We start from the raw sequence: 23,728 nt of genomic DNA, 5'->3' as shown, positions 1-23,728 counted from the left end.
AATGTTGACACCTCCCTCAGAAATGACCAGTTCCAAGCATGTTGTTGACTTGAAGAAGGGAAAAGCTTGCCATGTTTGCCCAGCAGCTACTAAAAATATCCCAGAGTTTAATCCAGTTCTGTCACCTAAAGGAGAAGACCAGCCTGCCTGAACACTGTTGACAAGGCTGAAAGCCAACTCATCATGAAATCTTTTAATCTGCCTACTGAACACAGGTGCACACAGTGGAGGCTCCAAAGCTTGGCTTATGTTCTGTTCTTCTTCGCTCTGCATCACTTTTCTAGCTTCAGGACTTCAGAAAAGTTCTCTTTTCAATTCAGCTGAGATTGTTTATCCAAAGAAAACCAATGACACATAAATCCTGCTTTTTCGGCCAAGGGACCAGACCTTCACTATACTGAAAGACAACAACGCATAGTGAAGATGAGCTCTTAAAATATTAAAATCTGCTTGTAAAAGGTAGCACAAATCTTTTACATCCTCAATAATGCTTATTTTGTGCTTCTGTTAGGAACAGAACCACTATCGGGATTTGAGGCAAAAATGAAAAAGTGGCAATGCTGGGGACCTACTTCATAATTTGAATTGGTATTCTTTTTCCTTCATTTCTTTGAGTAAATTCTATACACGCTGTAGACTTTTAAAGAAGACACTTAAAAAAAAAATCTTAGTCTGGTAACCATAACATAGGGTATACAATAAAATGGCCAAACCCAGGTGATTGGGAGCACATCCTGAGCAAGCCACTGATGCACCAGCATGAGCTTACATTTCAGCTCCTTTTCTGTACTAGCCAAGGCTCTCTGCAGCTTTGTGATGTCCAGAAACTGTAAAGGAGAAGGGTTGCTGAAGGTTTTTACATACAGTGTTTCTTTTATAGAAGAAACAAATTTATCAGAGTTCTCTTCCCTATTCTCCCAAGGGTGTCCTTAGCAGGGAACAAACGCAGCTCCCAGCAGTAAGCAGACTCCTGTTAAAGCTCCATATCGCGTCTCCATGGTGAAAAATGCTTTCTTAGTCAGAAAAAAATCCCAACAACTCTGCAGTGAACTTTTGTACAGACACTGATTTTTTTTCCAACCTCACTTTGGTCTCAGTTCAACCTCATGGGTCTTTTTATGGAAAGCCTTTCCACAGATTGGTGCACGTAATATTACGCGGAATGGATTACATAAATTATATAGCATAAATGAAATGAGGTAACTCAACAAGAATGTTGCTTCCAACAAAATGTTTACTTATAAGGAATCACTAGCAGACTGATTTTAATAATTTCTGCTTCTATTCTGATTTCAGTAGCATAATTCAAATGGCTAAACATGTTTGTACACAATCATGTAGTCTGAATTTGGGAAAGGTATGTAGGCTCTCAATTTAAAATCTTTTCTGTATTTATCAAGGATCAAAACAACAGCAGTCAACAACAGTTTAACAGATTTCTGAAGAAATTATTGTAAAAACAGTAAGTTAAATCTACTTTGTTTTTTTAGCTTCTAAACCCATTTTGTTATACAGATAGATTTGTCTGTTTCAAATTCTGTAGAGTTAATTTTCTATTCAGTTTGACAGCAGTGGAGAGATTCTGGAAAACTTCAGCAGAACCTCTGTTTGTCTGTAAAATGCAAAGAAGATGCCTGAAGGCAAATGGGAGTTGCTTGCCCATCTATATTGATCTGTACATAAAATAAAGTCCTAATGCTGCTTCCAGAGAGACTTCATTGAGATTTGGGCTTTGTACTGATGGTTCCAACTCCAAACCTTGCTTCAAGATGTAATTAAAAAGGACTATATAGGTTAATACAGAGAGCTGCATTTTACAAGGTACTCTTTTAAAATTATGATTGTATAACAAAATCAAATTCCTTTCACCCCCTACCCCTGCCTGAAAGCTGCACAAACATTCCTAGAGAAACTTTTCTTGTGCAGGAAGCTCCAGCTCCAGCACTGTTTCAAATGCAGCTCCTGCAGCCTCCCCCAGAAAACACGTGCTTGGGAACACCACTTCTGCTGTAGTACCAATGTCTAATATTATCACTTAAAATCTACTTATACAAAGCACCCCACTATTTTTAATTAATATGAATGCTATGGAAAGATGACTCATGGGCTACTCACATGAAATAAAACACAGCACAACTTAGGAAATTTACAGTGTATTCACTTCTGCCAACATCAAAGCTGGCAAAGAGCACTATTACCGATTTACCTTCAGCTGTAAAGACAGAGGGGCTACAGAGAAGAGCCTAACAGTACAGCCCAAATGAAGAAAAGAGAGGCAATTCTGAATACAAGATTTGGGAGACTAAGACATTATTTTAATCTCTAACATTTAGTACTTCCTGGCTAGTCACTGCATGTAAATACTGACTTCAGTAAGATTCTAAATGTAAACTATTGAACAAAGTGGGCTGTTCTTAAACAATTTTGTCAACGTAAAAAAAAAAGTTACTTTGACCCTGAAGAATTATCTTTGTAATTTCTGCATGCCCAGCCACTAGGTCTCTCTTGAGGGCTCCATGCTCTGACAAGATCAGAAATTATCTTATAAAACTCCCAGATAGTTATGTGGGCAAAGACTTGCAAGAAACCTAATTATACAGCTTACAGAAGAACTATTTTACATAAAGTTTCATTAAATTATAAAGTTCAAAAAAGTCTCTTTGCAGCCTTCTGACAGTGTTAAACTGAGCAGACTGAGTACAATTTAATTCCATTGTAAAATTGCTTTGCTCTTCGTGTGTCAGAGTTTTGCTGTAAATGAGAATCATGATTTTTAAAGAACCAGTGTCTTATACACCAGATAGCAACCTCTATACACACGTCATGTTATAATCACATTCAGAATTCCACATAAAAATGTGTGAACAAATGAGTCTCTGAGAAAGATTATCAAAACACTGTAAAACAAAATAGAAGAAAAGCTGCAGAAGTTGAGCTATATCCCAAAGACACATATACAATGTATTAAACTCCACATTGCCCAACCCTGAAACAAATGTGGATATCACTTTAGAGCCTCTGTAGCTAATCTGTAGCATTGTGTTAAGACTTGATAGCATAGCAAATGAAATATTAAGGGGTACAATAGTATGGTTCTCAACCCAGATTCAGACTTGGAATGATGACATAAAGTACTCTGTTAGGACTGATACAGTTCAACCCTTCACTGCCCACCCTGCCCCAGCCATCGTACCTTCCACTTTCTTCCATATACCCAGACCATCATCACTATTATTAGGCAAACATAACTGTGTTTGACTTATTTTTAAACAGAACTCATTAAATAAGGTGTAAAAAAATAAAACACATTTTCTATGGCAGGATTTTGAGATTTTAGCCTACATGTCTTTCAGATTGGGTTTCTACAGACAATTAGCTTGGCCTGAGAGGCAATGACTCATACCAGATTTATCACTAATTTATCTATGGCTTTATAAGCTATACCTCACTAATATCAGTTAATCTGTTGTTGTTGTTATTATTGCACAGAGAATCTCCAGGATGCTCTTTCAAAATTTCCTCTGACCTTTTTGCTCATGCACAAAACAACTTCTACCCAATCTGCAGATGTTTTAAAAATCTTAGCTAAACCATTTTCCTCTTGGGTCACCCACAGAAAAACAGAACTTTGTTCTACTGTGTGTACAAACACACCGCTCACTCTGATTTCAGAAGGTTGTCAGAAGATCCCCTCTTTTTCCTTTCATGAATTTTCCAAAGGTGAAAAGAGAGCCTGCCTAAACTCCAGTGCTGTCCAAAGGGTTTTCCACCTGTGCTATGGGTATTTCTCCCTCACCATCTGTGGAAACTGGCTCAGAGGGTTTTGGCAGAGGCAGCTTCAACCAGCTTGCAAAGGACTGCCTTCAGCCTCCTGCCAAGGGGGACGCTGCTGAGGCTGCTTTGCCCCTTCACAATCTTAGCATAATTTTCTGCTATCAGGTATTTAAAGGCTTTTGCATAAATGAGACTCAGGGCCTCTCTGTCGTGGTTATGTAGCATAATAAACTGCAATGGCCCCTTTGGACCTATTACAAATTATCAACAAATGAACTGCCACACATTTGGTATGCCTTTTTATGCCCTCAGTATACAGTACCATAGACACTTGTTGTCATCTTACTGGTAGTTAAGTTTAGGCGAATATGTACTCAGGCAGTTTCTTAAGTGCATATTATTTTTGTTATACAAGTACTCCTTTAGAACTGTTTCAGATTTATTGATGTTTGGAAGCTTTTAAATATCCATTACCCACTCAATTGACCATAGCAATGCATCTGACTCATTATTTGTGTTAGAATATATTTAGGCATCTTTTTCAATGTGTGTTAATAGACCATAGGATCTCCTCTGGAAACACTATAATAAATCAAGTAAATACCTACTGAAGTGCTATAATGTTTATTTCTGACCACTTAATTTTACCTTCAATATTCCACATTTCGAACCCATGATGTTCCTCAGTTCAGGTTATTAGTGACCTAGTTGTCTTTGGACTTTTTTGGGGGAGGCACTGCTTCTATGTTATTCAGTTTCACACCAAGGTGCACACGTACCAGCTGGTATATTGGCTATTTACTGTTAAAGCCACCCCATCCTTCCCTCCCCTTGACAGGGCAATCACATGCCCTGAGACTGGAATACTTTCTGAAAAATACTCTTACAGCTGCCACTGTCAAATCTACATTAAAAAACCAAACACAACCGCATGTACTATCTGCATTTGATATGCTTCGAAGAATGTTATTTTCTGTGACTTTAATACATCAGCAGAAGGAAATAAAAGTCTGCAGGAAAAAGTGTATCTTTGTAAGTATTGGCATTATTTCTGGCCTCTCCCCTTTATTTTTTTTTCTCTCTCTGCTGTTTCGCAAGATTAACTACTGGAAACAAATTCTACAAGCAGGAGGCAAGAAGTGAAGACCCATCTGGTGTTCACATCGTGAGAAGTGCTGCTTGGGCTTCTCCTCATAAACTGGATGTTGAAGTAGGAATTTCTTTTTAATTCAATACATTACAATCCCAACATATGTGGTCTCGGAAGGTCAAAATTCAATTTGGTGGTGGTAGGAGAGTGTATCTCCCTGGTGCCATCCACCCCTGGGTGTATCACAGTGCAGAAACCACGCAAACTCCCATCCTCAGTAAAAACTGGCCTTGGCCTCTCTGCCATTCCTGCTCAGCCCCGCTCCACATCTGCCTCCTCCACACGTACCCAGTGCTGCTGAAATGATGAAGATGTATTTCTGCCACTGTCTGCTGCCCTGGGCAACTCCTTGTTTGGACTCCGTGAAACTCTGGCAGCCAAGGAGCAGGCAGGCAGCATTTCTGATACAAGAAGGTAAGCTGAGTGAATCGTTACCACTCTGGCCTTGTTACTCCTCACCTTTCTGCTCATTTGCAGCAGTCACAGCCACCTGATCCCTTTTGTTCCACTTTCAGATTCCCCTGGTTAGGCTGCACCTAGTCCGTCCAAGGTCCTTCTGATGTAATCCTCCCACTGTTTATTCTGGTAGCAGCAGAGACTTTGGTGCACTCCCCAGAATGCTGGGGTTCTTACTGTCTGTATTTTCTCCATTTTAGTTCATTAGGCCATTTTAGTTAACCTCCTGGTGAACAACATTATTTCTGTTTTCTTACATCTGAGCACAAGCTGTCAGCTAAACAGACATTTTGAAAGTTTTCAAAAGTTTCAGTGATAACTCAGTTATGTTGGCTTTGAGATTGGCTAAATTTTCATTTTTCCACAGCCTTTTGCAATGATAAGCAAAACAACATGGGTTTTTATAGTAGTGCATTCTCAAATTTTATGATTTTGTATTTTGAAATAAACACGTTTTCAATCTGAAAAGTCAAAACAAGATCCCAAATCATCTGGGAAGCTGCACGTATCATGCATATGAATAATCTCATTGAATCAAAATCAGCCTATGAGTACACCGATCTTCATGCAGCAATGTTTGCCGGAGCAGCATCTAAGTGATAAGCCCTTTTATAACAATGAGGTGGATAAAGCAAAGGGTGGTGAGAGGAGGCAAACAGAACAAATGCAAACCTTGAGCCAAAAATAGCAAGGTTCTGGCCAAAAGATGGAAGAAACTTGCATGCAAATGTCTTTACCAAAGTGCATCATGCAAATTTTCTTTTAAGGTTGTTTAGTATTTTGAGTATCATTATTTTAAAAACACTAAATAGAGTTCCTTACATGTTTTCATCTGTTGTTTTGCACTACTGTCCAACTTCTCTGTTGCATCTCAAGATCACAACAAAATCTTTGTGAAATGCCTATCACCCCTGAACAACGTCTGCTGGGCACTTCTTTGTATTACTATGAAACTTTGGCAGATGCACTCAATAGCATGCAAAAAGGCAAAGCCTCACCCATAACGTGACATAGTTTCAACACCACTGCAACTGGGTTATAGAAACATTTTCCATTGTTGGAAGACAAACATGGCTGAAGGGCACAGCAAAATTCAGTCCTAACTTTTGTCTGTTAGCAGCAGAATTAAATCTACAAAGCCCCATCAGAGTTATAACGCACTGTGAAACACATAACATTCTGTTCTGTCAGAAATTGTTTGAAGATAATGATTTTGTTTGGAACTGGTGTACATGTTTCTGTAGAAACAAAGCTGTGTCTCGGCATTTTAGAAAAACGACAGGGATTGTCTTGTGTCAGTACATTTCAGTTTTACATGTGCTGCAGCTCTAGGGGATTTTAATTTTGTGTATGTTTCTCTCAGCTAAAATCTTCTTATCAAATGCAGAAAGATAACACACATTTCTTCCTGTTATAAAATAAAAGCACAAACATCAATCATCTAAATTCAGCGACATTCACCCAGAAATAAATACAAATATGCTCTGTCACATATCGCTACTATTATCTGTTGAGAAGCACTGTTGCCCTTTCTACTGTGCGTACCGGAACATGGCTGCCCTCACAGGAATGTAAACTTGGCATTAACCCTGGCAGATTCCCATTCCCTGCCCTCTCTCATTTAACATTAACTCACTCCTATACTGTTATCAGAAGGTAAAGGTCATAGCTTTATTTACACAATACAGCACTATACAAATGGTCATTAAACAAGAAAATCTTGCAGCAAATAAACATGCAGCAAAAAAACAATGCTGACCTCACTACCGGGAACTCCCCCTGGAAGTACCTTGTCATACCCCACATGAGGTCAATGGTGCTGCTCTCTCCTTCTAAATATTAAGTGCCCAGCACTGCTCCTCCGCATACCCAACTCCCATGCAAGAGACAACTGAGGACTTATGTTCCAAACCCAGGAGAAATTTAGAAAGCATTCCTCTGTTGGCAAGACCGCATGGTTCATATCCTATTCCCACAGCCTTTACTCATCCTTCCACAGCTGGAAACCTTGTCAAAGGCTCTCCTATGCGACAGCAGCCTTTAGCACAATACATAAGCTGGGCAGATGGCAGGGTGGACTCCCTCGGTCTGAATGCCAGAAGCCTGGGAACCAACCCTTCTTCCTGCTTCTCATCTCCCTCAGCCCCGCTCCTCTCCACCCCAGCGCACCACTGCCTTTTCCTGCGGGGAAGATATCCTGCTTATTTATGGGTTTCATGACTGCTGGCCTGCCTAGATCCAGCAAGAAAAAGTGAAAAGAGGGCAGGAGGCCACTGACTAAAATCCCGTTGGAGCTCATGCTTAGTTTTGGAAACTAGAGCAGGCAGAGCAGAGCATGGATGTGGCCCAGGATGCAGACCCGGGCAGGGAGCGCCGGTCGGCGGTGTGGCTTGGACAGCCAACCCTAGAGACATGGGGACTCAGACACGCACCCAGCAGCACAGTTCCCTCCTTGCTCCCCGCTTCCGCTGAAGGTGATGGAAATAGCTTGTTGCTCGCAGAAGCAAACTGTAACTTCTCCGTAGCAGACTCCTGCAACAGTTTATGTGGGGAAGGGCTTGAGTTCAGCAAATTCCCATGCTTAGGTCTGAATATGATGTCTGAGGGTAGAAGGTCTTTCTTGCCCTGCCTCGTGGACCACAGCTCGGGCAGCAATTTAACCTTCAACTGTTTAGAGTTGCAATAAGATGATCTTTACATACTTAAAACCAAATTTAAACCAGAAATGCTCCATGTCTAGCTTCGTATTTTAAAAAGCCAAAAAAAAAAAAGAAAAGAGGAGGAGGGGAATTTTATTTGGCTTCTGCCATTCAGAAATAACACAGTAAGGAAACTTGGGAGAGTTACGACTTTTAACATGTTAACCACTGACCACGCAACATTTTAATCAGTGTAAATATAACTCCTCGCTACTCTGCCAAGGTTGCACTGAATCATACAACCACCAGTGAAGTCAGACTTTCTAAATATTCTTATTTCACATAAAAACACACTAATGAAAGTGCTTTTAATTTTAGGTAGTTCTTCTTTCTGAAACACTGGTGTGTGTTACCTTGATAAATGGGAATGCTGGGAAAACTGATAATCCAAGGAAAAATTCAGTTAGTGTTCAAACAAGTTTTTAGGGTATTTGTGGATGGAAAAAGCCCAGAGGTATTCAGGGATTGGCATCAGCATATTTATATTCGCATTCTCCTCATTTCATTGTTAATATATCCTTCATCACAACCAACTTTCTAATTACAGAGTGCACAGAGCCTCAGAAAGCTGCAGCAAGTTACAGGCTGGATGATTACTTCATATGGCTGAGGAACATGATAACCACAGCTACGACTGAGGACTCCCCTGTGACCATGTGCTGTACAATTTGAAGGCAACATCTCACAAACCTTACATTCAAAACCAAAAGAATGAGTTAACTCAAAGCAGGTTAAGACTTTTTTTTATCCTCTCAGGTGAACCAAAATTGTGTACATTCAGTTTCCTTATCTTGTCTTTCAGAGCAACCCTTTTAATCACTTGAGTGGTCGGGAGCACACCAGAGATCAGACGACATGCAACTACTGTCCCTTCGGGTCTTCACTGTAACAAGGTTTGTAGCTCACACAGTTATTCCCTAAATCAAATACGAACTGGGGACACTGGCATTTATGTTAATGAAGTGTTACTCCATTCCAGTGCTGATGTCCCTTCCTGGGGGAGCAACAGTTCTTTGTATGTATTTCAGGCCAGAGCGAGCCACTTGTGTCACCTCACTTGAACTTCTACAATAAGAGCCAGAGACACCCACCCGGGTACTCCCGTCCTCAGCCCAACAGCTACCGGTGAATTAAGAACATGTAACAATTACATATATCTGTGGAAAGTGCACAGGAATGCTGAAACTCAGTACAAGAGGGGAGTACAGAACTGGCAGTTTCTTAACACCCCATTTGTTGCATCTTCCCTACATGAGAATATCTATTAAGCTGATGATGACGGACTTTAAATATACCAGACTCCAGGGACGGATGACAGTGAACATAGTCCACAACCTTTCACCACTGAGTTTGAAGTCCAGTTCAGCTCACAGGCAAAACACGATTCATAGTCTAGCCCTTAATTCCTGAAGCTTGGACACATTTTTTCAAAGTGATGCAATTGCATAACACAAACAACGACTGCCAGAAACTGCGATTGAAACTTCTCTAGTGTCTGACTGACTCTACTTGTATTATCAGGCCCCAGCTTGACAAGTGCCTGAATAGCTGAATGCCAGATGAGAGGGAAGGTGGCAGGGATAATGCAAATATTTTCACTAAGTTGTTGAAGTGTTTTTGACACAACAACAATAATGTTATATCCTTAGAAATGCCACACTGAAAATTATCCTAAAGTTTATGCATTTAGTAACACCAGCATCTTTATATATAAAAATTGTGAGGTTCATCTTTGTTTCAAACATAAACTCAACAAACAAAAGGAAGGTATGTAATTCCAGCGAGCATACAGATAATTGGACAAGTCTGGGAACAACTCTTGGGCCAGTTGCAAAGATGTGAATTTAGAGAATAATTTCTATTGCCAAACAGGGAGCTAGGTTCCTCTTTGAACTTCAGGGGAAATAAGGATAAACTAGTTATTATAAAAGATGATCATCTAGTATCATCATAGCACTTTCTAAAAATCTAACCAACAAGCCAAAGCATGAGCTAAAACTAGTTATTTACTTCCAAAAATACAACTATGTTTAGCTCCAAACCAACACTTCCACATACACGGCTGAAAAAAGATCAGAAGGTATAGCAGCTATTTTGAAACCTGCATTTCCATCTTAGTTTATTTATATATTCCCCACTTTCCTTGAAGTGTTGCCCACACAAGCAGCATTCCCCACTTTGGAGAATAACCATTAATTTCACACCACAGTGTTTTTCCTAGAGATATAATTACACAGAAGACAGGTATTCTTTATTAAAATATCTGACGGCATGTTAGGTAGTTATGACTAGTAGTTATTCAGGACCATAGGTTTTCTTCCTTCCCCCAGCTCCCTTTTCCTTTCCTTGTTTGCCAGTTAATAAGAGGTTTGGAGACGTAAAGGAGTGACTTGAGCCCAATGCGTTTTTAACATTGTAATAAAAGATGCAGAGAGGTACTAAATAATCAGGTTGAAACTGTACTGTGCACGACAAATATTCTAACTTACGTGTGACATCAACAAATGCATTCTCCCATGGCCTGGCACTCTATGCATGAACTATGACATTTTCTTACTATTAATTCTTTTAAGGTAATCTTTAACTTCTTCCTTCTACTTGTACTTTATAGAGTAACTGGGATATTAATTTTATGAACTGTTGAAGCTCCTAGTATTCCCTGGTTGAGAAAATAAGTTATTCTTACAGACATAACTACACCCAGATCCAAAAGCCTGTGTCACAACTACATCTGTTCCTAATGTTCTTTTTGTTGCTTTTTTTTAGTTTCTGCTTTCATCCTACAACTCATGTTATTTCTCTTCTTTTGTCTCTTCTGATAATACACCCAATGTAACATGCCATTTACAATTTTAGTGTTTTACTGTAGCGTGCCAAAGACATGTCAGCATAGTCTGAATCAGAAGTTGCGAATTATCTTGCAAATTTTAAATTACAAAGCATTGTCTCATTGGAATGACATTTCTCTTGGGACTAAAGCATTTTGATGATAAAAAGTCACAGAAAGAACGCAGGCACACAAAGTGATTCAATGCAGCTAGGAATCAACACACAGTAGAAGCTACATATAAGACAAGAGAAAAGAGGAGACAAAAAGGGATGTGTGCCGAAGGATGGGAACAGGAAGGGGAGATGGAGAATGAATGCACTCTCATATAAATAAGGGGGAAAGTAATATTACCAATTCTTTTTTGCTGGTTCACAGCAATCACTAAACTGACTGCTAATTATGAAGTGTCTAAACTCCAGTTTTCAGGAAGAGGAAATTAACTCAAGTATTTTTATGGAAACAAATCCTAAAAATCCTTCACTTTTTGAAGTACCAATCTTGTCTGCTTCCCTTATGATAGATACTTATAAATTCTGAAGTTGCCACATTCTTAGTATGTAAACGTACAAATACACAGCTTTGGAAATAAATGCAGACAACCAACAGGAAATGTGATATGGGCAGCAAAGGTAAGAAAAGTGTTGGATCTTCAGCACTTGAAAACAAACCCACGCAAAGTGGTAGGGCCGAAAGACCAACCCAGTATACAAACATCATACCAGCGTTCACGAAAGATAGAGATTAAGGGCTGCAGCTAGCAAAAAAAAGTTTGATGAAAGACCACTTTCAGAGATTTGTTTTCTTTAGAATATGCAATGTCCTGCTGTTTCTGCTGTCTCTGGAGAAGAGACTTCTTCTCTGAGAAGTTTCCCTTTGGTTTCCAGTTGGTGGGAAAGCCAATGGCCTCTGATGGAAGTTACCACTCAGTCCTGGTTACTAGACATTTACAATTCACTTCTTTCAATTTCTAGTACTCTTGAGAACAATTTTAATATGAATCCAGGCATGTGACAAATTCCACATCCTCATCTTGAAATGTGAGACTGCCTGTCACTGAGATGACTACCCCACATCAAAACTGATAACCTGAAAGAGGGTGAGACTCTCAAGAGAATATCAAAATGCAATTAGAGCCACAGAACTCAGAATTTTCTGTAGACAGGGCAGACCTGTATCACAAAGCTGGTCAAGCAATCTGCTCGTGAAAGTCCGAATTTATCACAAGCAATGACAGGCTGCTAAAAACAAATAAAAAGAGAGAGGAAGCGTAAATTATGAGATAAAAGACTTACTAAACACATTGACATCAGGGTGAAAATTTTCAAAGTGATTCCTTTTAATATTGTAGTTTATCCCTAAACCTGTTCTTCACCATAATGCAACTACATGCATTTTTGTGTGTGTGCTAAAGATCAGAGATCTGGGGTGGGGGGGCAGAGGTTCAAGTAGATATGGGGCAGTTGCAAGCACATCAAAATTGTCTGCAAAGAGCCCCTTCCTGCTGGTGACTGAGCCTTCACCCAAACAGTCAAGAGGAAGGGGCAAAAGCAAAGGATTGCAAACGACCATCGCGATTATATCGGAGTGGAGACAAGTAGAACAAACAAACTCAGGAAGCGGCGGGGAGTTAGAAACCCAGAGGAAATTCATGGCACAGGGAGGAAAGTGAAGAGATTGCGCTGATCTGCAGAAAGGTCACCTCTGGGTTGCACCGTGCCAAGCTTTTTCAAACCCGCTTTATTTGGACTATAATACAAAACTGGCACACACAGCTGGCGACTGCTGCAGGGGCTATTCAAATGTTAACATTCTCAATGATAAACAGCCAAAAAAAGTTCTAGGTAAGCAAATCGGAACAAACAACTAATCTAAATCTGGTTGCTAAGAGACAGAGGATTTCAGCCAAAACCAGCCCCAAGCCTCAAGAACACTTTATTTTTGATCAAGAAGAGTACCTGTAGATGACGCCATGTTGGTGAAGAAACATGAGTGCTGATGTGACCTCTGCTGCATAAAAGCGGGATCGAGGTTCGTCAAATTTGCGTGAGCGCTGGATTTGAAACATTAGGTCTCCTCCATTTACATATTCCATGACGAAAAAGAGGCGGTCCTGAAATGAATTAAACAGTGCTATTTAGCTTATTTCTTTTAGTCACACAAAGGACTGCTTGAAGCAACTGCAGCATCTACGTCAAGAAAGGAAAGAAACAAAAGCTAGAATTCTGAAAAAAGGAAAAGCTGACAACCAAAATCCCCCAAACTTAAAGAAAATGAGACATGATTCTCAAAGTGAGAAATGAGAAAAAGGGAATAGAATCAAAATTTGGTAATACGCAACACACACACAGATCTCCACACACCAAATGCATATGGAATTATAATAAATTTTATATAATAATGGACATACATATATGACATTGTTTCTTTTAAAATACAGCCATAACAATGAAGTGATAAAGTCAATTCTGTCATCTACTGAAGGGCTGCTGGCAAACTTCAGGCTCCTTATTTCTTCTATTAACTCTTACCAGCTACTTTGCCTCCAAAGTATCTTTCCCAAATTATGTAAAAATGAATTACAGTTGTTAAGCTGTAAAAAACAGTGCTAAGAATCAAAACCACTTACATACAACTTTTTGAATTGCTTTAAACTCTCATACGACAATGACATATAATTACATTATTAAAATACATATCAAATTATGTTTATTTTCTTCTGATGTTTATTACTTCAAAGTTCAAATTTTCAAGCCTTATTTCATGATGGAGAATGAGAAATGAACTTTACTTGAGAGCAGCAATGGAGATCCTTAAGCAATCACCCCATTTTGGTGTTTCAGAAAAAATATCCGAAAGTTAAGCACTCAGTGAAATAGTGAGAGAACACCAGTAAATTAAATGTGTGTGTGCCATCTTGAAACATTTACAACCTAAACTGACAATGCAGATGAAGGCATAAGCAAAGAAATGACACACATTCACTTGATATAACTTAGATACTGTTTTTGTAAATGTTTCTTGTAGAGTTTCATAGTTTTCCCTAACCTGTACTAACAGGCCTAAATCATCAACTCTTTGCATTTATAAGCCTACTTGTACATTATTTATTTCCTTACTGTACAATATCTATATGTACAAGAGTTTAGACAGAGGTGAAGGCAGTTCTCATGTGATGTGGAGAATGGATCTTCAGCTTCCAGCTCAGCTGCAGTTTGGCTCTAGCTCATCATGTCTGGTGTGTTGGGTTGAAGAAAAGGAGACAAGATGCAGCGTTGCTTTGGATGAGCAAAACCAACAGAAGATGGAAGTTAATTAACCTCTCACAAGAGAATCCAGGCCTGCAGATTACATAGTTTATATATATGAGTCCAGAAATTCATAAATGTTTGCCTTTAATGATCTAGTCTAGGGCTCAGATTCAAAGCACAGCACTTAAAAATATCCTTAAGCTTAAGCATGTGCATTAATCGTGCTCATTAAGTGTCTAAATGTTATACTTATCAGGGATGTTTCCTGGAGGAGGCTAGAAATGTTTGGCTGACATTTTGCTGATTACAGAAAGAGGATGCAGAAAAAAAACTTTGTGCCTTTCCCCCTGTATCTTGGGAACACAGAAACTGGCAGACTGGACCAAATTCAGGGTTCAGGTGGACTGTCATTATTGCTAAAACACTGCTAACAACATTGGTACACTTTCCAACATTTTTCTTACCATTCCCTAGCAAGGAAAACCTAGTAAAGAACAGAACAGCCTCTGGCTGTATCATTCACCCAAAAGAGCACGGCTTTAGAGCCATGCCATTGTTCTTTCTGCAATGCTTAATAGTGCTGATAATAAACATTCAACATCATTGTGCAGATCTCTCAATATTATTGTAGGCTTGAAATACCATCTTTGCTCGTTTTAGGCAAAAATATGGGTCCTTGTGCCATCTCCCTGATTTCTCTTTGGAACTGATGAGAATTACAGCCATGCTTTTAAAAGAAAATCTGATAGCTGTCAGATGGTATTATGATTTGAGAAGCTAGAGCCTAAGGATAACACCCAGTGCAGCCAGTTTTGTGATAAAGAAGTCGGTCAAAACCATAGTTACGTTGGTGCTGTAACACAAGCGGATACACCACCCCTAAGGAGATGATGCAGGCATCGTCTTTCGTTAGGCTCCTCATCACTGCACTACAGACTGAGCGTCCACTCTGAAGAGCAGTTTCACTACAACTGTCTCTTCTCACATGGATACAGTTCAGTGTTTCAAAGACAAAACCCATTTGGTTGCAGGCTGGGGAGCGTCTGACTAATGTTTGGCTCAAGTAACTTCTCCTAACAGTTGCTGAAGTTGAAACTTCTTATATGGCTATTTTAACCTTTCCAAAGTCAACAGTCTGGATGTGAGTGGGCACAAGCAGGAAAAGGAACCTACAATTCACATTCCCCTGAGCAGCCATACTCATTCCCAACACTGCTACCTTTTTTCAGCAACTGTATCACAAGTATGAAACGATGCTGATGCAAAGTGCAAAGTGACTATGATGTATCTCACAACTGTGACTTGCAAATAAATGCTGATCCTCAACTTGCCATGGAGCTGGGAGCTGCTGCTCCCAGTGGTGATACCACCAACCTTCCAGCTGCCAGTGGTGGTATATAAACACACACACACAAAGGCTGGTTTACACAGCTGTTTAGATCATTGTCATTTCCTAACATTTCAGGATATACGTAGTAGCATTTTTACATTACGTATTCTTTGTTTGATCTGAACAGAACCCATTTTTTTTGCCCAATTGCTGACTAAATATCACAAATTGTGTTGAGTTCAAACTTCAAGTAATTTTAATTTTGGTTCAGTCCTTGGTAGGACATTTCCCAGTTTAGCCAACCAAAAATTAAACTTGCATCGTTTAGCAGAATATTGTGTCATTAGATAGCCCAAACAAAAGCTTTAGCAGCAGCACCATTCCCAGAGCTGCAGAGCGCTAACTCTCCTGCCCTCTTCCACATCTTCCCATTCATGCACATCCCATTCTCAATGTGTAGGGGGGTTCCTGGCAGATTCTGCAGCTTAGTTGACTACCTTTCTGAAAGTATACCTACTAAAACCAGATTTAACAGCTCAGTGACTGAAATTGCTCTGCTGTTGCATTTTTCTGCTATATATCGATATTTCAAGTTACTTTTCCAGCTTTCCTGGGTGCACATTTCAGCTTCCTAATGAGAATTCATAGGAAAAAAAATCAGTTCGAAAGTTCTGTTTTCTGTTTACAAGGAGGCTTGGAAAGGGTTTGATTTTGAGAGGAAAAAAATACTAATTCTCACCCACTAACACGGGATAAACAATAAGATGCACAACATGCCCACTTTTTCATGAAATATACTCAGTCCCCATGAAAACTACTTTCTTAAAACAACTCTCTGGTGTTTTTTTGTTTGTTTTTTTGATCAGGACAATGACATGATCAGTTTGGACTCAAATTTACATGAAAAGAGGATATAAGAGACAAGAAAATATATGATGAATGTGAGCTGAGATTGATAAGTCCATTTTTTTCCTCATTCCCATAACCTGAACAACAACAGAGACATTATTTCGATTTTTGGTACTTAAACGTTTTTCCTTGCCTTTCATCAAAAGTTAATGATCAAAATATAGGTTCTTAATGCTCTATTTCCTTTCTGTCATAATGTAAGCACACACACAGACCTTTGTGATTTCAGTGCAAAGGGGATATTTTTCATCATGAAACAGCAATTGTGAAATAACTGTATTATGCCTGATTATATGCATCTCACTACATTTATCACCGTGATATAGTCAAATATTGAAGTGGGAGAATATAAAGTGAATGCCTTAAAGAATTATGCATTAAGGGACAGCACAATATTTACTCAGTTAAAAATGAGATACAAGGTATGACTTTACCATTGACTGTATTCCAAGAGAAAAAGGAATGGGTCTGGTTTGGACTGCATTGTTTTTGGACTCCATTTTCATAACATTTGAGAAGTTTGTTTTGACGAACAAAATAAATGTCAAGCAGTCTTTGGAACTCTTTAATTATATAAACTGAAATAAAAGGCAAAATCACAAGCAAAGACATTATAGATTAATCCTCCTTTGGCATCTATAAAGAAAAAAAAAAGTACTGCAAAACAAGCTAATATGTTTTCTGAAGTAATTACATTCTTTTACAGGGTTTATTTTAGCCCTTATTCACACCTGCTTTTCCTTGAATTTCTTGAAAGGTATGGTTGAATGAGAACACTTAAAATGGAAAGAAAACCAGCAGAGAGCAGAGATTTCAGAAGCAAAGGGGCATGAAATAGGCTAGAAGACAAAAAAACATTCAACTTCACTCTGTATTTCCATAGTATTTTCTGACTATGACTTTACCAACTATACTGAAATGCATGTCATGCCATCTCTATTATTCCAGTCTCACTCCTTGATTTTCCTAATTGAGATACTCTCCTGCATGAGTTAGGTTTTCAAAACTGGACTCTAAGAGCAACCTCTCTTCTAGTCTCTGTCTCTTTTTCTATTTGGAGAAATACACTTGTCACTTAAACTAGAAATCTTGTTTCATCGTCTCTCTCATTCCACTCCTTTAACTGTGCCCTAGTTTTGTTTTTCATCCTCCTTGACATTCAAAATAGCCACCCTTTAGCTCTGCAGTAAATGTTTCTAACTAATCCTTTACTCTTTATTCTGATTATTACCACACCCTTCTCTCTTCAAAATCATTCTCTGACTTTTAGTTTTATTTATATATGTTTTGTAAACATCAGCCTATATACGATGTGCACTCCCTACCAGTTTATATTTGCTTGTTTCTAGATATTATGAGTGCTATTGTATAGAGCATCTACCTTTTGTTTCTTTTGGAGTATTGTGTAAGTTTTTGATTGGGAAAAGAGGGTGATTTCCAGAAATATCAAAAGTAGTAAGCTCTCAGGACATTACAGACTCAATCCAGCTCCTTTTTGTGGAGGTGTGATTAATGACCAAGACCTTCCTGCTAGTAAGACCAGAGAATCTTGCCGATCAGTTTTGATTTAACAGATGACACTATACAGTCTGTTAGTTGTTTACATGTGGAATAACACCATTGTTGAGGAACAAGCTTCTACGTAAACCCTGTATGGAAGCTTAGACATGGAAAGACTTTGATGTATTGTTTACATCAATTAATGTGTAGCCCTTAAAAGATTTTTGTAAAAATTGTTATCAGTCATTAACCTCCCTGTCTTTTGTTTGTTTTCCAATTAAGATATCATTAACACTAGATTGCAGCTTAAGGACAATCCATTGATAGACATAAGGCCAAGTACAATTACCACTGCAATCTGAAGAGTACAATTTTCAATTTTTTTTTTCTTTCAAATGAGTCCCAGCAGCTGGGTGACCCAATATGCAGTTCAGGACAACCTCATTACTGAAATATTACAAGCCCCAAAAAAATCATTCAATCTGTCTCTCACTTTCAAATCTGAGCCATGCATCCATGCTACAAGCCTGAGAAAAAATCTTTTCACTACGGGTTTTTGCTTCCCAGTTCAACCATTAAAACACGTAAAATCAGAGAATTCAGGAAAAGCATCAAACATGGACTCCTCAAGTAAAATTCACAACTGATAAATTTTACCAGCCTACTCCAACTACCATTTTTTCCTCCGTTTTTGCTTTCATAAAATTGGCTTTGAATAAATTCTTCCTGATTCTGACTAGGTTCCCTAGTTTAAGTGAATACACTTTTTTTCTCCCAATTTCATTAAGTTGTATTTAAATCAGATTTCTCCAGAGGCTACTGAAAAGATCAAGGAAACCAATATGTGTATTAATTATAGGTGAATTTAAATACAATATGGTTCATATTCTAGCAGAGTACTGTTGTATGACAGAACAGGTTTAGCCACCAAACTTGTTGCAAAATAAAACTCAAAGACGTAACTTTTATTGCACAAAAAGTCATATATATCACAACTTTGGTATGCTCCGTAAGATGATATTTTATTCATGTCATGCATGTATTGAATTCTTTTCCAGCTAATACAAAACTGTGATTACTTAACTCTATTTAAACAGGATGCTCCAATAGTTTGTTTAAAATTACCTAAAACTACAGTAACTGTTCCACCCCTCAGAACTTGAATAAACATTTCCTGCTTCTGATGGAAATTGCACAGGCACACTGTACACAAAACTATATGCAAACCTTCAACACCCTGAGCAGAAGACTAACAAGGTTGGTTTGTGAAAACAAAAGATAAACCAGGTACAACACTAAAGAGAACAACAAAAAGTTCTCTCCTCTTCATTTGATTCCTTTTTGAAGTTTACAGTAACAATCTTCAACAGGACACTACAATACGTTATCTGTCTCTGATTTCAGTGTTTATACTCAGGGCTAATTGTGTTGTTTTTCCTGTTTTGTACCAGTGCTTTCATGGAGTTCCAAATAAGAAGGGAACAATTTCTATGAATCCCATATTTCTTGGAAGAAATGCCCTGTACATAGGAACTGCTATCTCAAATTCCAGCGGGGATATCTGCATCTTCCACTTAACAAAAAAAAAAGCATGCATTCATATTTTGTATTAAAGGTTTATTTTTTGGCAACCAGACACTTGAAATTTCTCTCAAGCTGATGAATACTATTATAGCTAGGGACTTCTTGCTCAGCTTTGCCCAGTATTCAATTTCAAATCCTTTTTTTTGCCCTTGAAAGGAGGAATGATCTCAAAGGTAAAACACAGACCAGAGAGAGCCAGAGAACCACACAACAAACTGGATAAAGAAGTCTTACAAGGTCATCTACCTTATCCCACAGCTGACAGGCAGGATCAGCTGTACCCAGGCTGAGGGGGACTAACCTTGGCAATGCTGAAAAAGTCAGTGTCTGGGCACTGCGAGCCAGCGACCGAACCGTGCACATGAGCAGCGCTGCTGAGTGGACTCCATCTGGCCCACAAAGCCCTGAGAAGCAGAAGTCTCTGCTAGCCTGGCCTGCTGGAGGGCAAGTGGGTTTCGCTGCACTTCATTGCGACGAGGTCTCCTGCTGTGCCAGAAATGCTCTGTTCCATTCTCAGTCCCCTCACAGCCAGTAGTGAAGAGTGTTCCTTGAACATATTCTGCCTTGCAGGTCAGAAAATGGCATCAGTTCCTGAAATTACCCTGATCAGCTCTTAAAAATCACCACTGATAAGCACAGCTTGGCCTCCACCGGCAGTCTGTTTCAGTACTTATAGAAAATACCACTGAGGACTCTCTCCACTGCTGCAAATAATTTGCATTGCTTCTTGTGCTTACCTTACTCACAATATCAATTTCTGACTGTGCTGCAAGTTATATGCTACCTTTAGAGAAACACTTCAGTGCTTTCCACCTTTGTTTCTTCTGTAAAGATCTGGTTATTGACTTTCCTTGATTTTACAAAACTGATCACAAAATCTCTCTATTCTGTTTGCAGAGACCCCAGACATTATGTCAATTGACCACCTATGGGTTAAGAAACTCTTTTAAAGTCTTGAAAATGGTTTCAAGAATAGCTGGCCCTCCTTGAGACACTGGAATAATTCTCAGAAAAACTCTCTCTATCCTATCATACCATACCATCTGAAGGGCCAGAAAAAGCTACAAATAAACTAGTTTCCAAACAGTATTTTCAGAATCAGTACAGAGGTTCTCAAAACCTTTAGACTGTGATACTGTAAAGACTTGCATTGTAACATTTAGTCATAAATAATGTGAGTCACTAGAAAAGGGTTATTAAGCAAGACGTTTGTCTGAGATCTCCAATCTCCATAAAGCAGACCTGGTATCTCGCTTTCGACATGGGAGTTTTATGTTGCCTCTCTGTGGAATATCAATTGATACTGAACAGAATGGGGTTCTTAACATGTTTTTCATGCCTCTAACACATCCCACAGTGCTGTTCACCAGCCAAAATATGGCCAGTGTATTTACACTGAGATACACTGGCTGGCTGCGGGTGGGGTCTTACCATGTACCAGGGGTAGGTCACACAACTATGGAAATCACAACTTGGGATTCAATGCAGGAAACATTAGCCAGGACCTTGTATATATCACCTATTCTTTTCCAAAAATGTCAAGGGATGATTAAGTTTTACCTACACTGGCATTCAAAAATCAAGTCTTGTTTAATGATTGTTATGAAGACAGGTCCGACAATACTCTAAAATTGTCCAAAATTAAGACAAGCCAGCCTCTCCCAAATTCAAAGTGAAAAAAAGTGCCATTTGGTTATCCCCTTAGCACTAACACTACTAGAAAAGTTTAGTTGATTCTTTCCATTGTTCAAAGAATCTAATCTGACTTTACTGCAGCCAGCAAAATCCACTGACTTTTGAAATGTACAGGTCTTCATTTGCACCATTAATATTGGAATACAATAAAGTATGGATATGAAGAAAATCTATACCCTAGAATATGCAACTAACCACCATATGCGCATCAGAATAACAGATGAAAGTTAAGTCCCTGACACAGAAATTTTCCCTGTGTAGTTTACAAATACCTGATGTTTGAATATTGTCTTCCTACTGTTTGTTCAGATAATGAATTCCATTGAATTACTATCTGGACCAAGTTTATGAAGCACTGAATTAGTTGGTGTATAAGGCTCACAGTAGGGCAAATAAAAAGAAACTATGGTTCATTAACCCTGCTTTTAAAAAATATAAAATTTAGACTAATTCAATGTAGCACAGAAACAGCTGGTGAAGAGTTGACAGTCTGCTTTCTATAGAGTTGTCATTTTATTCACTGGGAATGACATAAAATTCTAGCTACTTGAGTTTCTTAACTAGACATTTTGTTTTGTTTTGTTTTGTTTCAGTTTCTCCCCACGTTAAAAAAGAACGCCAATTTTGGGTTTTTGTTCTTCCCAGTCACTAACGGATATTGCGCCTTTTGCGTATGTGAATGTTTTCTGTGACACCTGTAATATAATATCTAATGTTCTGACAGAGTATCTACAGGGCTTAGTGGTAAGACTCTCCTTAGCTCGGATGGGGTTTAGATCAGGATTAAATTTTTAATGCTGTAATATGTGGAATTTGTGGAAGATGCAGATCAAATTATACGCACTGCCATTTCATCAGCTTGACCCCCTACCACCTGACCTTAGAAACAAACTGAAAGACTTTGGGAAAATCTTTAGTCCAAATTACCCTGGAGAGATAGGTGTTCCATTGTCACTGGATTTTTCTGGGAGTTGGTGCAAGTCTTTCAGCTTGCCAAAGGTGCAGCGCTGGTAGCCGGGAGCTCCGCGGCAAGCTCAGAGAAGGGTCGGCAACCCTAATTCCTGTCCGCTGCCTGAAAGCCCAAGCGAGCCTGGAGAATGGGGAACCCAGAATTGTTCCAGCTGGTGTAAGGCGCTCTTTGTGCCCTTCCTCTCATACAAGGCAGAAACACAACTTGAATCCTCTACAGAAATGGTGTGTTTTGTAGTTCCAGTCACTTCAAAAGGGGTATCAAGTAGGAAAAGCTGCTCAGGCCATTTCCCTAATACCTTCATTTGATGACAGATAAGCTGTGAAAAGCGCCTTTTTTGAAATTCTTTGATCTCATCTTCTTTTGGAGTTTTTTGGAAAGAAGAACTGTTCTGGTGAGATAATTTTAAAGACCGCTCATTTAGTGGCCTGATGCACATGGTAGAAAATTATATCAAGCCTGCAAAACGTCATTTTGCAGAAAATGTTACAATGTGCAGGCAGCAATTAATATGCCTTTGTTCTGATTCTTACAGGAAAAAATACAAACACTGTCTTCCAATTAGAATTAACTATATAGTTTCTGAAGGCACTTCAGAACTTCTAAGAACAACTTTTAACCTGTTTATATTCTACCAAGGAGCTTAGACAGAGATGGCACATGTCCTAGGTGTCTCCTCAGCCTCTAGGCTGGTTCTGGAACCTTTCTTGTTTTTATAATTCCTATTTTCTTATGCTGTCTGCATATCTAGTTTATGTCTTCGAGCACACAGGGAAATGCATCAGATGCTACAACTAATAGAGAACACTCTGGGGAATGCAGCCAGCTGGCCCAGCAGCAGTTGTATCAGAAGGAAAAGGAACCCAGTTAAGGAAGATAATGAAAATGATGGGACAAAATACTCATCTGGCAAGCATTTTCTGAGAAATTATCCATTATTGCTGAAACAAAACACCTAGAAGTAATTAGCTGAGTGAGCAAGTCTTTGTATCACAGTTATGATGTACTGCATCAGTACTTTTTGTTTCTAGGGATGCAATCAACTGACTGAAAGAAGTTGTTTTCTCAGATTTATTAAACCATCAGTTGTGATCCAGGATGAAACTACAATTTCTTTACCAATGAGTAACTTGTATAAAAGTTACCCAGACGATGAAGTTTTTTTAGATATGATTTCCAGTCACATACATGAGGCCCAGGCAGACTGAATCAAATGGGCACTACGGCAGAGTGAGCATATTTTACATTTAAATTTCACTGTTTCAATTTTCAGAATGAGAATTTCACTTAGAAAAATCACCATAATGCTAAAATCTTTGTAAGAAAAGAAAGCATAGGTATCTAGAGCCCCATGCAATGAGAAATTTTTGTTGTTGCACCAGCCTGTGAAAGGAGAGTTGGCTTGCTCTACAGAATTGAGCACTGGAAAAACCTGCCCCTTCTTCCAGCTGAAAATTGTACTTGCCCGTGAACAGAGTTGCTGGCAGTACAGAGGTAAAGAAGTCAATGCAGAAAGGTACAAAAAGTTATTAAAACATTCAATATGTTCTATTGTAAGTTAACTTGGCTAATAGGAGCACAAT

At 38.9% G+C, this 23,728-nt stretch overlaps 1 protein-coding gene across 3 annotated transcripts in view; it reads right to left on the bottom strand.

Moving 5' to 3' along the window:
* The window catches only part of PRKCE (protein kinase C epsilon), a 303,779-nt gene that overhangs the window by 45,966 nt on the left and 234,085 nt on the right, over positions 1-23,728 (bottom strand). For all 3 annotated transcript variants that reach the window (XR_014183564.1, XM_082047948.1, XM_082047949.1), the window contains one exon: positions 12,865-13,019. Coding sequence is in view for 2 of the 3 variants with exons in the window: in XM_082047948.1 (XP_081904074.1) it covers positions 12,865-13,019 (155 nt within the window). In the remaining variant the exon portion in view is untranslated. The remainder of the gene's footprint in view (positions 1-12,864; positions 13,020-23,728) is intronic.

Source organism: Streptopelia decaocto (genome assembly GCF_964273445.1).
Source record: "Streptopelia decaocto genome assembly, chromosome: 3".
Classification (NCBI taxonomy): Eukaryota; Metazoa; Chordata; class Aves; order Columbiformes; family Columbidae; genus Streptopelia; species Streptopelia decaocto.
Note: the sequence above shows the minus strand (reverse complement) of the source record. Positions and strands in the feature narration are given on the sequence as shown.